This window comes from Primulina eburnea, chromosome 9 (assembly GCF_022965805.1).
Source record: "Primulina eburnea isolate SZY01 chromosome 9, ASM2296580v1, whole genome shotgun sequence".
In the NCBI taxonomy this organism is placed as follows: Eukaryota; Viridiplantae; Streptophyta; class Magnoliopsida; order Lamiales; family Gesneriaceae; genus Primulina; species Primulina eburnea.
The window spans coordinates 32,013,932-32,026,336 of record NC_133109.1 but is presented as its reverse complement, the minus strand read 5'-3'; the positions used below and the strand labels follow the sequence as shown (position 1 = coordinate 32,026,336).

Here is a 12,405-nt window from a genome sequence, read left to right as displayed (position 1 = left end):
CACTTTATTATATATTTTGAGAGTTGTGTAAAATCAAATATATATATATATATATATATATATATATATATATATATATATATATATATATATATATATATATATATATTAAAAATATGGTTTTTTCTTGTTATTTTTTAAAAATGTTATTTTTCCTTCTATGTCATATTATTAGTAAACAAAATATTTTAAAAATTAAGTTATATAATTTTTTTAATTCTCAAATATTTTTAATTGTTAAATCAAATTCGTAAATTATATTTGAAGTTTTGTTTAAATACCGAAATTGAAATTCAAAATACACGAGTTCAATTTCCAAATCTCATATTTTACTCATCCCGACATAACCAACCATTGCGTAAAAATCTAAATTTATCCCCCATTAATATTTATGTATCAAATGAATGGCAATGCAATGGAAGGCCCAGGCCCCATTTTCACGAAAATTATTGAGCAAAAAGCACGCACAACCTTCAAATTTATCAAGATTCACACTCGTAGAAGCTATAAATGTCTCGTTCGATTGCATTATGTTTAGGTAAATATTCCAGACTCAAGAACGGCATAATCTTACAAAGCCAAATACCAAATCAAACACAAGAAAAGCAAAACTGTAAGATCTGGTGTTCTTGCATGCCTCTAGAATGTTACAGTTCAATCGTCCTTTTCTTCTTCTTCTTCTTCTTCTCTCCTTCTTGCTCGGGGTTTCGACTTCTTCAAAATCCTCGTGCTTTCTCTTCTTTTTCCTCTTCTTGTCTACTGCACTATCCTGTTCGTTTTGATTCTGTAACTCAGAATCATCAGATAAATGCTTCCCCTTTTTCTTCTTTTCCTTCTTCCCAACTGCTTCATCTTCAGGTTCAACACCCTCAACTCCATTTGGAGCAACGGTTTCTTCAGCATCTGCTGGTTTTTTCTTCCTTTTCTTCTTCTTTTGCTCTCCATCGATAACATGAATATCATCGCCAGCTTGCTCTGTGGGAGATGCTACCGCTTCCAACTCTTTCTTGGATAATGGCTCAAGTATACCAAGAATTGAATCTGATGCCGGATTGTAAGTCTGCGGAAAAATAAAATAAGAATATAGACATAAAACAACAAAACAAAAACATAGTAAAAATTGGAATTTGTTGTCGACCTTGGCTGGTGTGATTAATCCACCAGACCCCTTCTTCCTGTCCTTGTCATAAAATTCAATCTTCGGCTTTCCTTTCACTGATCCTGCAGAACGAATGAGTTCTTTGCCTTCTAAGTTCCTTAACCGAGCTTCAAGCTGTAAAATAATGAGGTCGACAAATCATGATCACAATTATTAGTATAAAACTGCAGACATAAAGCATGTATCAACTGAAAGAGGTACCTTGGCTCTATTTTCCAGTCCCATGGAATTATCTTGCCCCTCTCCAAGAGCATCACATCGAATCGCCAAAGCAGCTTTTGCAGCGAGGGATCTTGAAATTTTACCTTTGTGCTTTGGTGCTGCTTGACCAATCAAAGATGCATGGTAAATGAGCCCATATTTTGGAGTTGCATGCTTTGTTTTCAAAGCTCTGAATAGGGCCTTTTCTGCTCCAAGTATTTGAACTGTACTTCCAGGCTGCTTAGCAAGATTTATTAAGCTTCCTCCATGAGCAATCAAGCGAGCACCTACGAGTTCTCCAACAAGGGCAGTAAGATTCGGGGCGACTGTGTTCATTCTGCTCTTCAAATAGTCATACAATTGAGCTCTGTACTCAGAAAGTGAAAGAACTTGGTTGCACAAATCCTTGATGTTCTCTAGATCAAGGTCGCTAACTTCAGTTCCCATAGATATCATCGCAGCCTCTTTCAGCTCTGCCTCAACCTCTTCTGCAAGGATCTGTGATCAATGTAGAGCATGTATAAGCACCAACAAATAAAATAGGGATACACTTCAGAGAAATGCAATGCAATTTGGATAAGCAATTCAATTTTTTTTTAAAAAAAACCATGCAACTCTAGAAGCTTGTTAAAAATCAAAAGGTGACAAGCACATTTTAAGCGGGTGGACCCATTAGCTAATCAATAGCCTTGATATATATTTAAGATGCAGAACATTCTCATTAGGTTCTAAAAGAAACTGAATGAAAGTCAAATATCATCAAACATGTAAGCAAAGGAAAAATCAGAATCCTGATACGTATAGCTTCTGCAGTATTTGGTTAAAATTATACGTGTGTTGGTAGACTACTAGACTTTCACAAAGGGTTTTTATATGCAAAACAAGATAACTACACAGTTACACTTTCTTGCAATCAATTTACTTTTATTTGCACAAAATACCAAGGCACACAGCATGCCATTTCTGTAAGTTTTGGTACTTGCCATTCCTATTCAATAATACATTTATATAGTTATGATTATAATTATAATATATTTATCACTATTGCATCAGCAAAATTATTCACTTGCATGCATGGTGGGTAGAAGGAACAGAATCTAAAACCACCTCTACCTCAGAGAAATCAAGCTTGGCGGCATTCGTTCGGTTACCCATCAACTTCACTGCCTTTGCATAAAGGATATTATCCTGAACAATCTTTGCAAGTTCGGGAAAATGCCAACCATACCATTCCCTAACTCTCATTGCATATGTATTTAGCTCTTTGTCCAAATCATCCAGCAAGCTAATGGCTTGTATTATCATTGTATCAACCTAAAATAGCAATAGCCAAAAACTATCAGAAGTAAAACTTTGGGAATTATGATAACATGATACATCGATTGATGCCCATGGTTTTTTCATTTTTTACAGACATTAACATGATATAAATCCATTTCGACCCCCCAAGAAGTGGGACTGATTCCAAAACGAGGTTCCAAGAAAGGGAAAAATATACTTTACTTCAGAAAATTAATAATCAAATTTATGCTATCATAAATCTCGGCCAAGTAGTTGCAGAAGTTCCTTCCTCCACTGATTAGAGCGGTTTAATAGCTTAATACTATAAAAGTTTGAATTTTTGTGAGGTATATATCCTGGGAATAATAAGACCATACTGGTTAAATCCATACTCCCATTGAAGCATCATGGAATACCATATACCTAACAAACAGTTATCAACACATGGATGTTGTGATAGCTCAATAATCCAATTCTCCAAACAAAGGCTCTATGCCTTAATAGGACACATTTCCATCTTTGAAGCAGAAATTTTCTGATATAAAACATCAAGCAATTAGTTGTATTAGCCAATCAAAAGCCCGTTTTAACTTTCAAGAATCGAGCTTCATTGTCATCAGAATAAGAAAAACCATAAATTTCGCAGCTGTGTGGCAGCAGAAACAAGATACAGCTTCGAGTATAAGTAGCTCATACATAACTCTAAAAAGAAAGCTCGTAGGACATATAATATCGTGTCAGTTGTGAGAATTGTAAACCAATTCCAAGGCACGTATAAACAACATAAATTAACTAGTTAACATTTCACCTTATCTGGACTGAATTTCAATTTGTATCTGGACAGGCTGTGAGATAAGCCCAGACTCATTGGAGCTAAATCTTGCACAGCTAGACCAGATATGAGTTCAGTCAGTTGACTTCTTACTCCTCTCATCAGTTCCATGACAGCATTATTGTGGATACATTCAATTTTCTGAGGCATAAAATAGAACCATGAATAGCCAGAAATCACACCATTTTGGTATAAGTCGTCGGCAACATGCAATATGATATATCTAGTACGGCGTAGAAATGACTCACCATCTTCTCTTTAATGGTATTCCCGAGTTTGGAATCAGCTACAGCTAGAATGTCACCTTCACAATGGTTACGCAAAAAATTGCGAAGACCTTTGCTGGGCTTACTGTCAATCAGCAATGTAGCTGCTGATAGAGCCTCTGATGTGTTCTCAAACTTAGAAAAGGCTTTTAGCTTGACAACCTAACGTTGAAAATCAAAGAAACAGAACGGTATATATATAGGATTTAAATTAAATATCACCATGAAGCAACTTGTGAAATACAGAAAATTAACATGAAAATCACAAAAACACACAGAAGAATCACCATGGAGCATATTTCTCATCAACTATTGTATCCCTTCATGATGAGCATCAGAAACTACTACCATAAAAAGAGTTCCATTTTCAGGCGCAGTGGATCATTAGATGTCTAAAGATTGAAGTACCTAGATCTTCTTCATGCCAAAATAATGATGAGTTCCATGTATAATCACATTTCACACAACAGTCAAAACCTAAACCAAGTTCACATTCCTGCACATTGTGGAATAATGGAAACTAACACGTATCCAACATCAATCTGAGGTTAAGTCAACAAAGTATAACGCAAATTCAGTAAAAACAAAAGACCACGAGCTTAGAATCACAACCTTTCTAGCAGACTCGGAAGTGGAGAACTCCTTCCCTAAATCCTGAAATACCCGAAAGAGGAATATAATACAAAGTGGACAAATAAGAACATCAAAAGAATGTAAAACATGGGCAATTATACGAAGATACAAGAAAATATACCTCGACTTTGGAGAGTTTTCCTTCATCCAAAACTTTGAAGAGAGCAAAACCCGCCGGGGTTTCAAACAAAAGCAACATTGTACTTGACCACCAGCAAAAAAATTCTCCCCAAAATAAACAATAAACCTGGCGAAAACAGCATAAGCTTACACTTCGTGAAACAAAATGAAGTAGATTTTTTACAAAAAAAATAGTGAATTTTACTACAAATAGTATCCATTTCCGGAGTATCGCAGCGTTCTAGACTCACCTGAAACTCGCCCGAGAGCCGAAGACGCGGCGGGCACCTATTAGGGTTTTTAAGGAGTAGTTCTTGGGTTTTAGTTGGTCTGTGTGAGTGAGCTATCTATTTTTATTATTTTTAATTTTTATTTTTAAATTTTTTATTTTTAAATTATTTAATAATAATAATAATATTATTATTATTATTATTATTATTATTATTATTATTATATTATATGTATTATTGTTTTATTTATTATTTATTTGTCAAAATTGTTCATCCAAAAAACAATAACCGAATACTTTCAATATTTTTAGTTGTCTATTTTCTAAAAAACTAGTTTTAATTTTTTATTTTATTATTTTCGGTTTTATATTCTAAAATAATTTTTTTTACTATAAAAATCAAATTTTCTTTTAACATATTGGGTTAATAAAATAATTTATTTCACTGTGGTTAAAAAAAAAGTTATTTCTTGGTATTATTAAAAGTTAAAACAATAATGAGTACACGGAAATATATATATAGTAAAAAGAGTGGAAATATTTTGAAAATATAAATAAAAAAATGAGGTAAAATGTGTTGTTTTCATTTCTGAATAATAAAAACAAATTTTTAAAAAAGAAAATCAAACAATTTTAAAAAATAATTATACTTATTGGAGATTTGGGTATATATATTATATATTTTATCTACTATTACTATTATTAATATGTTGTAAGATATTTATATGTTTTAATTAAATTTTAATTTTTATTGAATATTCTAGAAAAATAGAAATGAAGGTTATTTAAGGTCAACTATATTTAAGGTCTTTCACTATATAACACGGTTTAAATTTCAGTCTTCAAATATGATAATATAAAAAAATTATTTATTTATCACAAAAACTCTCATTAGACGATCTCACGTGTCAATTTCGTGAGATAAATATCCTATTTGTCTCGCTCATGGGAAAAAATATTTTTCATATAAAAAATATTGTTTTTTATTATAAAAAAATATATAGTTGATCAGTCTTATAAAAAAATCAGTGAGACCGTGTCACAACAGATCACTTCTTTATTTATACGAGTGTATAATTATCTCTTATTGAAAATACATTGTGCTTCAATATTTGAACATATTTGTGTCATTGTGTTGTTGCCTGAAGCAAGCAAGAGATAAGTGTTCACTTTGTTGTTAACGATACATACAGTTGATCCGCTAAATAAGAGTAGGTGTTTATTGGGCTTTAGGTTTGGGCTTTCTTATTTCCCAAGCCCAACTTGTGCTCGTTTCTTAGTTGAGCCTTTCATTTTAACTTGGTTATCATATTTGTCCATTTCAGTACAACAAATTTTTTATGCTGCCGCGTCCCATGGCTCACTTTCTTACCAATTAATGAGGTGACAGTCATCTATTAGATGTATAATTTGAAACGTTTCGTGACATCTAATAGGTGAGTCATGAGTGTCACCATGAGCACAGAGATGGACATAATGAGTTAGCAATATATCAAAATTGTTCAACATGAATAGTGATCTTTATTATAATATTGATAATCTAGTATCAGGAGATCTATTATGGTACGGTCTTACGGGTTAATATCTTTGAGATGAATTAACTCAACCTATATATAATGTTAAAAGTAATACTTTGGTTATAAAAATAATATTTTTCATTAATTCGGCAAGTTAGATATCTATTTCACAAAATTAAATTGTGAAACTATCTTGCAATATTTTTTGTGGTTTGATATTCTGCCCGATCATGGCGGGCATGCCACGCGCATGCTGCGCGAACGATGTGCGAAGTTCCGGGCAGACCCGAATTTTTTTTCTGATAAAAATCAAAATTTTAACTGTACATCAATTTTATGAATAATATTCTTGTGTAGTTAGAAATAAATTATTCCGCGTGATTTAAACCATATGATAAAGGAAACATGGCTCTAATAATATTGTTGGGTTATCGTTTTTCTCGTGTCCAAATCACAGCGGAAGTTTTAAAATTTTATTTTGACAATCAAAATAGTTGGACACTCGTATAATTTAAATAGAATAAACATATATAGGATGCTTAATAATATAACTTTAGTAATTTTCACTTGACTCCAACTGTGCCAGTATAAGCATACATAGCTCTTGTTGTAAATACCTATGTACGTTCATCAAGTCTCATTTCTCCAATCTCCAATCCAGTCCACGACTAGAATATTAGTTCTTATAAATAGCATGAGAATATTTAGAAAAGTTTTCGTGGAAATCAAAAACTCGATAAACGACTCAAATCCTAAACTTTCTTTAGGGGTGGCCGAAATCTTGGATGAGAGGGGTGAGAGAATTTTGAAACCCTTGGAAATGAATAGAGGCTAGGATTTCAAGTCTCCTACTTAAATCATGTCTTAGTGACCTAATTTCCATAATATAAGATTTAGGTTCCAAAATTAATTTTAATGAGCTTGATTAATTCATTGGACTAGTCCAATTAGTTTAATTAATTAATCAAAGTCCATTAAAAAATTTAATTATTTAATATGTTGGACTTGTACTCCTCCAAGCCCATCAAATATACCTCTCACTATATATTTAATTTAATATTTAATAAAATCAAATTTTGAGTTTAATAAATTAAATTCTCATATTTTATAAATTTAACTCCTTGAATTCATTCTCTCCAAATTTTAAATATCATAAATTCAACTTCTTGAATTTACTATCTCATAAATTCATCTCTTTGAATGTATTCTCTCAAAATTTAATTATCATAAATTCAACTTCTTGAATTTACTATATAATAATTTTATATAAATTCAAATATTTGAATTTTATTCTTCCTAACAGGAACAAAACTATCAAGTGCTTGTGTGACCCTCAATGGTTCAGGGATACATCTAGCCATAGATTCACAACTCTTTGTGATTCAGGACATTTTCTTTTATTGGGGTTTACCCCAATTTGCCCCATTTCATGCATCAACATTTGGTCACAGGGATGTCAGAAATCATTTTTCTGATTAAACCCATCGAATCATGGTAATACCGTCTAGTAGCATCGCCTCATGATTCTTTATGTATCACTGATAGTGCATTTAAGAACAAGTCAGTTATGATTAACGTACAGTACAGTTCCTTCATCTCATATATCCCAATCGAATCTGCAACTATTGGTTCATCGAGGTTGCATATTAGATTCGATAGCTATGTGAGACAATAATGAAATATTCATAGTGTCGTCGCATGCACAAATAGATAAATTTTTCTCTAATGTACATATTACATTTTGGCTAGAGATTTCATGCACTACTATTTTGTTAGATCACATAGGATATCAACACATGTAGGTGAGCAGTGAATTCACAACTACAATGCACTGGCTCATATACATTCGCAATTGTACCCAACCTCACCACATTCGCAAAGCACAATCCTTGTATGTAGAGTCTCGGTGTTGTCCCTGGTCGTAATGACTAATTACGTACAATCACAACCACAGAATTTTCCTCTCGATGAATGATAACTACTTGGAAAGTCCGATGGTGGGTTATTCGTTACAATCATCATATGATTACTTATCTGCATGATCGAACGTCTCTATACCCTTACCACAAAACACGGTACACAACATCACATATGCTAGTCTCAACCTCAAGCGACCTTGATCCTTGTTTTTAGGCGGCTGAATCAACTATGAACGAATTTAGAATATACAGTGTTTACAATTGAGTTTCAAGATCGAATTATGATACATTCGTATTAAAGTATATCGTGGACTTTATCTATGCTGATTGCACGAGTATACATATAAAGCAAATGAAACCATAAAAAGTTAAATTATATTAAAATAAAGATTATTTATTACTCTTGAGTCAATAAATTCTCTAACCAACTGTTGGCTTGCAAATATGTACTCAAACAATATTTCCAACGAATAATGAATTTTATTGAAAGAAAATATGAACTACAATGAGCCACGATCACTCTTTCTTGGACATCGATTAAATAAAATTATCCATCAAGTCATATAATTTATTATTTTCATGTTTTTCCGCAAAATTTATGTTTATATATGATTTTTGATTGAATTATTGTTCATATTAGAGGAATCGAAACAGATCGTTTGAGTCGTTGTATGATTTAAAAGATTCGAGTTGCACTATTACCACAAACTATAAGTTTCAGTAAAGCAGCAAGTGTTCTGTTTTACAATTGATATTAGGGTCAAGGTCACGAGATTCTATTCATATTGATCGGAATGAGTGTAATTATTGAGAATGAGATCATTTGGGTACAATAATTATGTTTGCTGGTAGGATAATCAAAACGTGACATTTTACATATTGTACAGTTTAAAATATCTGACTGACAACAACTATATTTTTTAAGAAACGTCAAGCGCTTGATCCTATATATTTCAACACTTACAAATTTATATTTTTTCAGATTATAAAATATTTTTATATATAAAAACCATATAACAATTTATATAAACTCCCACATTTTCTATCTGTTTTATTTTTAATTTATTTCTTTATATATATATATATATATATATATATATATATATATATATATATATATATATATATATATATATATATTGTATTTGTTACGTCATTGCTTAGCTTATTTAGTTGTAGAAAATGCCAAATGAACAGTATCAGGTTCCACAAGCTCCAAATAATCATGATTAACTACATAACTAAGGATTATTTAATCAATAAAGGCTGTAATCGAGATTAATTAAATAAAAAATATATCCAATAAATCTAGCATCACATGGTTTGGAGATTTTATAGTCTAATCTCTCAATTTTAATAATAAAATAATATAATAATTATAACTCGTTTTCTTACTATCTAATTGGATCATTTCCCAAGTACTTGGTCCATTGATCATGCCAACTAGTGCGAATTATAAATGAAAAAAGGTGATAAGATCTCGACTAGGAAATCTTAATGTTAGCATAGTTATGTAATTGTGAGAAGTTAAAAAAATAATAAATTATTATCGTGAGACATCCTCACGGATCTATTTCTGTGAGACATGTCAAATCTGATTGATACTTAAAGCGAAAAATAATATTTTAGCATAGAATAACTTTTTAGGAATCGGTTCGGTTGAAAATCAGTCTCACAAAAGTATCTGTTAAAGAATGAGACTTAAATATAATTCATTCTCAAAGCTAGCTAAAAGAAGAAAAAAATATCAAAGTATGTATATACAATCTCCGAAGACTCAATCCAACCGATGTGGGACATCTAATTTACCCTCACACACATTAATGAACATCTTGAGTGTGAATTTACAAAACATTATCGGTGATCTATAGAATAGTCCAACAGATAACAGTAGACTTATGTCATGAAATCATGTTAGGAATGAGATTTGAATTTAACTCGACCTAAAAAGCTAATTTAATGAAAAAAATTATCCAAATTCGTACATATAATTCATAAAGATTTAATCCAATTGATATATAAATATGGGTCAGTGAAACCATGGTGCATTAATTTTTGTATATTGTAAAATATATTTAAAAAAGGTCCGGTATGATTTGAAATTAAATATTATAATTCAACATATAAAGACATTTTGGGACCAAGATTTGGTGACTACGTGCAAAAGATGTTAATGTCAAAAGTTCAAGTGATTGGACTTACTCTTGATTGGTCGTTAAGTTTATAGTTTTTTTTTTTTTTTTATGTTGCCCTATATCGAAATAAATTTTAAAAATAAAAAAAAATTAAACATGGAGAATTATGTGATTTTTTTTAAAAAAATTATTATAGTAAAAATCATTTATCGTATTTCCAAATAGAACATATAATCTCTGAATACAGAAGAATAAACACATAATAGATATTATAAACTAACATTCAAATGTTATGAGAGAAAAAAATTGAGAAATTAATAAATTTATGAATGAATGCATCTATTTATAGATGTAATTTCTTGTCTAAAAACAAAGTGTTTTTCCTCTTGAATGCATGTGTGCGTTTCACAATGTTTTTTAAATAACCATTTTGGACTACTTTTGTTTTACTAAGAGTTACTATTTTTTATTGTGAATATGGGTATTGTTGACCCGTCTCACAGATTATGTTCCGTGAGACGGTCTCACATGAGACCCACTCAAAAACAAATTCTTTTTCCTCGTTTGAATGCATATTTTGTGTTTCATTTTTTTAAAGTACCATTTTGACTAAATTTTAATAGTGAAAATTTGGTGTCCAAGCATTCAAAAGACCACACCCCCTTAATTGTGTTGCTTCCACAATCAATCATGTTTAAGGAAAGTTGTAAGTTTTTTCACTCAATTATTGGAAACAAAATATAATATATTTATTCTATTCGAAAGAACAAAGAAAATTTTATTTTCTTCCAAAAACTACATAGATATTGAAAATTTATATCTAATTTTTTAGAGAAATAATAGCAGAAAAAACCGAGTGATAAGAGAACTAGATCGAGCACCACATATTTTTAATTTTTGGACAATTTTATTTATTTTCTTTACGAACTAATATATTTTGTTATTCCTTTTCTTTTATTGATATTTTTCTGTTTTACATCACTTTTCTTTTCATTCAATCTACATTATATTATTATTATTATTATTATTATTATTATTATTATTATTATTATTATTATTATTATAAATGATAATTGAGATTTCTATCACACACACACACATTGAGTTTGATTCGCTTGTTGTTTTAAAAATAGAGACTGCTAGCGTTTTATTCACGCAGCGTGACATTTTTTTGTTAATTTTTTGTTTATTATTTTAAATTAATATTTTCTTGCGCTAATTTTTCATATATAATATGTAAAATTCAAAATTTTTAATAAAGATTAAAGAAAATATTTTAATAATTTTACATTTTTTTAAAATAGATAATAGTGATAAAATAAAAATAATTTTATTAAATTTATTTTTATAACATTTTTATTCAATAAAAATAGTATATTTATAATTTTAAAGATATTGCTCTTATTTTTAAAAATTCATAATGACATCGAAACTAGTTATCAGTAGATCAAAGTTAATAAGACGACAACGATAAATTTGGTGTATATTTATATAAGAGTAGGTCTCTTGTGAGACGGTCTCACGAATCTTTATCTGTGAGACCGGTAAACTCTACCGATATTCACAATAAAAAGTAATACTCTTAGCATAAAAAATAATATTTTTTCCTTGATGACCCAAATAAGATATCTGTATCACAAAATACGACTCGTGAGACTATCTCACACAAGTATTTGCCTTTATATAATTAAAATTATCTTAAGTTTTGGTGATATATATTTTTCAATAAAGTCATTGTCTTTATTTTTTTAAAAAAAAAAACTCACACACTAAAAAACCCACCAAACATTATCATATATATTTTTGAATAAATTTAAGATTGAAAAAATTAAAATTATACCTAACGCGATTGAGAGAAATATAAAATATAGAGTTTGTATCTACAAGTAATATATGTCTCTACATAATTTATCTTATATATATATATATATATATATATATAGATATTTATAATCTTATAAAACTCAAACTATCCTCGTTCTCTTGATTGGTAATTCAAATAAAAGAATAACATGAAGTAAAATTATTCTCGGATTCGTTCATTCGCAAAAAGTATAAAAGAAATCAATTCATTACCAACTGTAAGCATCAGAGATTAAAAATAATATCAGAA

At 30.0% G+C, this 12,405-nt stretch overlaps 1 protein-coding gene across 1 annotated transcript; it reads right to left on the bottom strand.

Annotated features, from left to right (window-relative positions):
* Positions 1 to 498: 498 nt before the first annotated feature.
* LOC140841724 (probable nucleolar protein 5-1) lies at positions 499 to 4,831 on the bottom strand. The gene is given in 10 exon segments (XM_073209363.1): positions 499 to 712; positions 715 to 1,060; positions 1,139 to 1,273; positions 1,361 to 1,858; positions 2,474 to 2,674; positions 3,450 to 3,614; positions 3,722 to 3,901; positions 4,352 to 4,393; positions 4,494 to 4,619; positions 4,744 to 4,831. Coding segments are annotated over 9 exon segments (1,710 nt in total). The 5' UTR covers positions 4,572 to 4,619; positions 4,744 to 4,831; the 3' UTR covers positions 499 to 647.
* Positions 4,832 to 12,405: the final 7,574 nt, after the last annotated feature.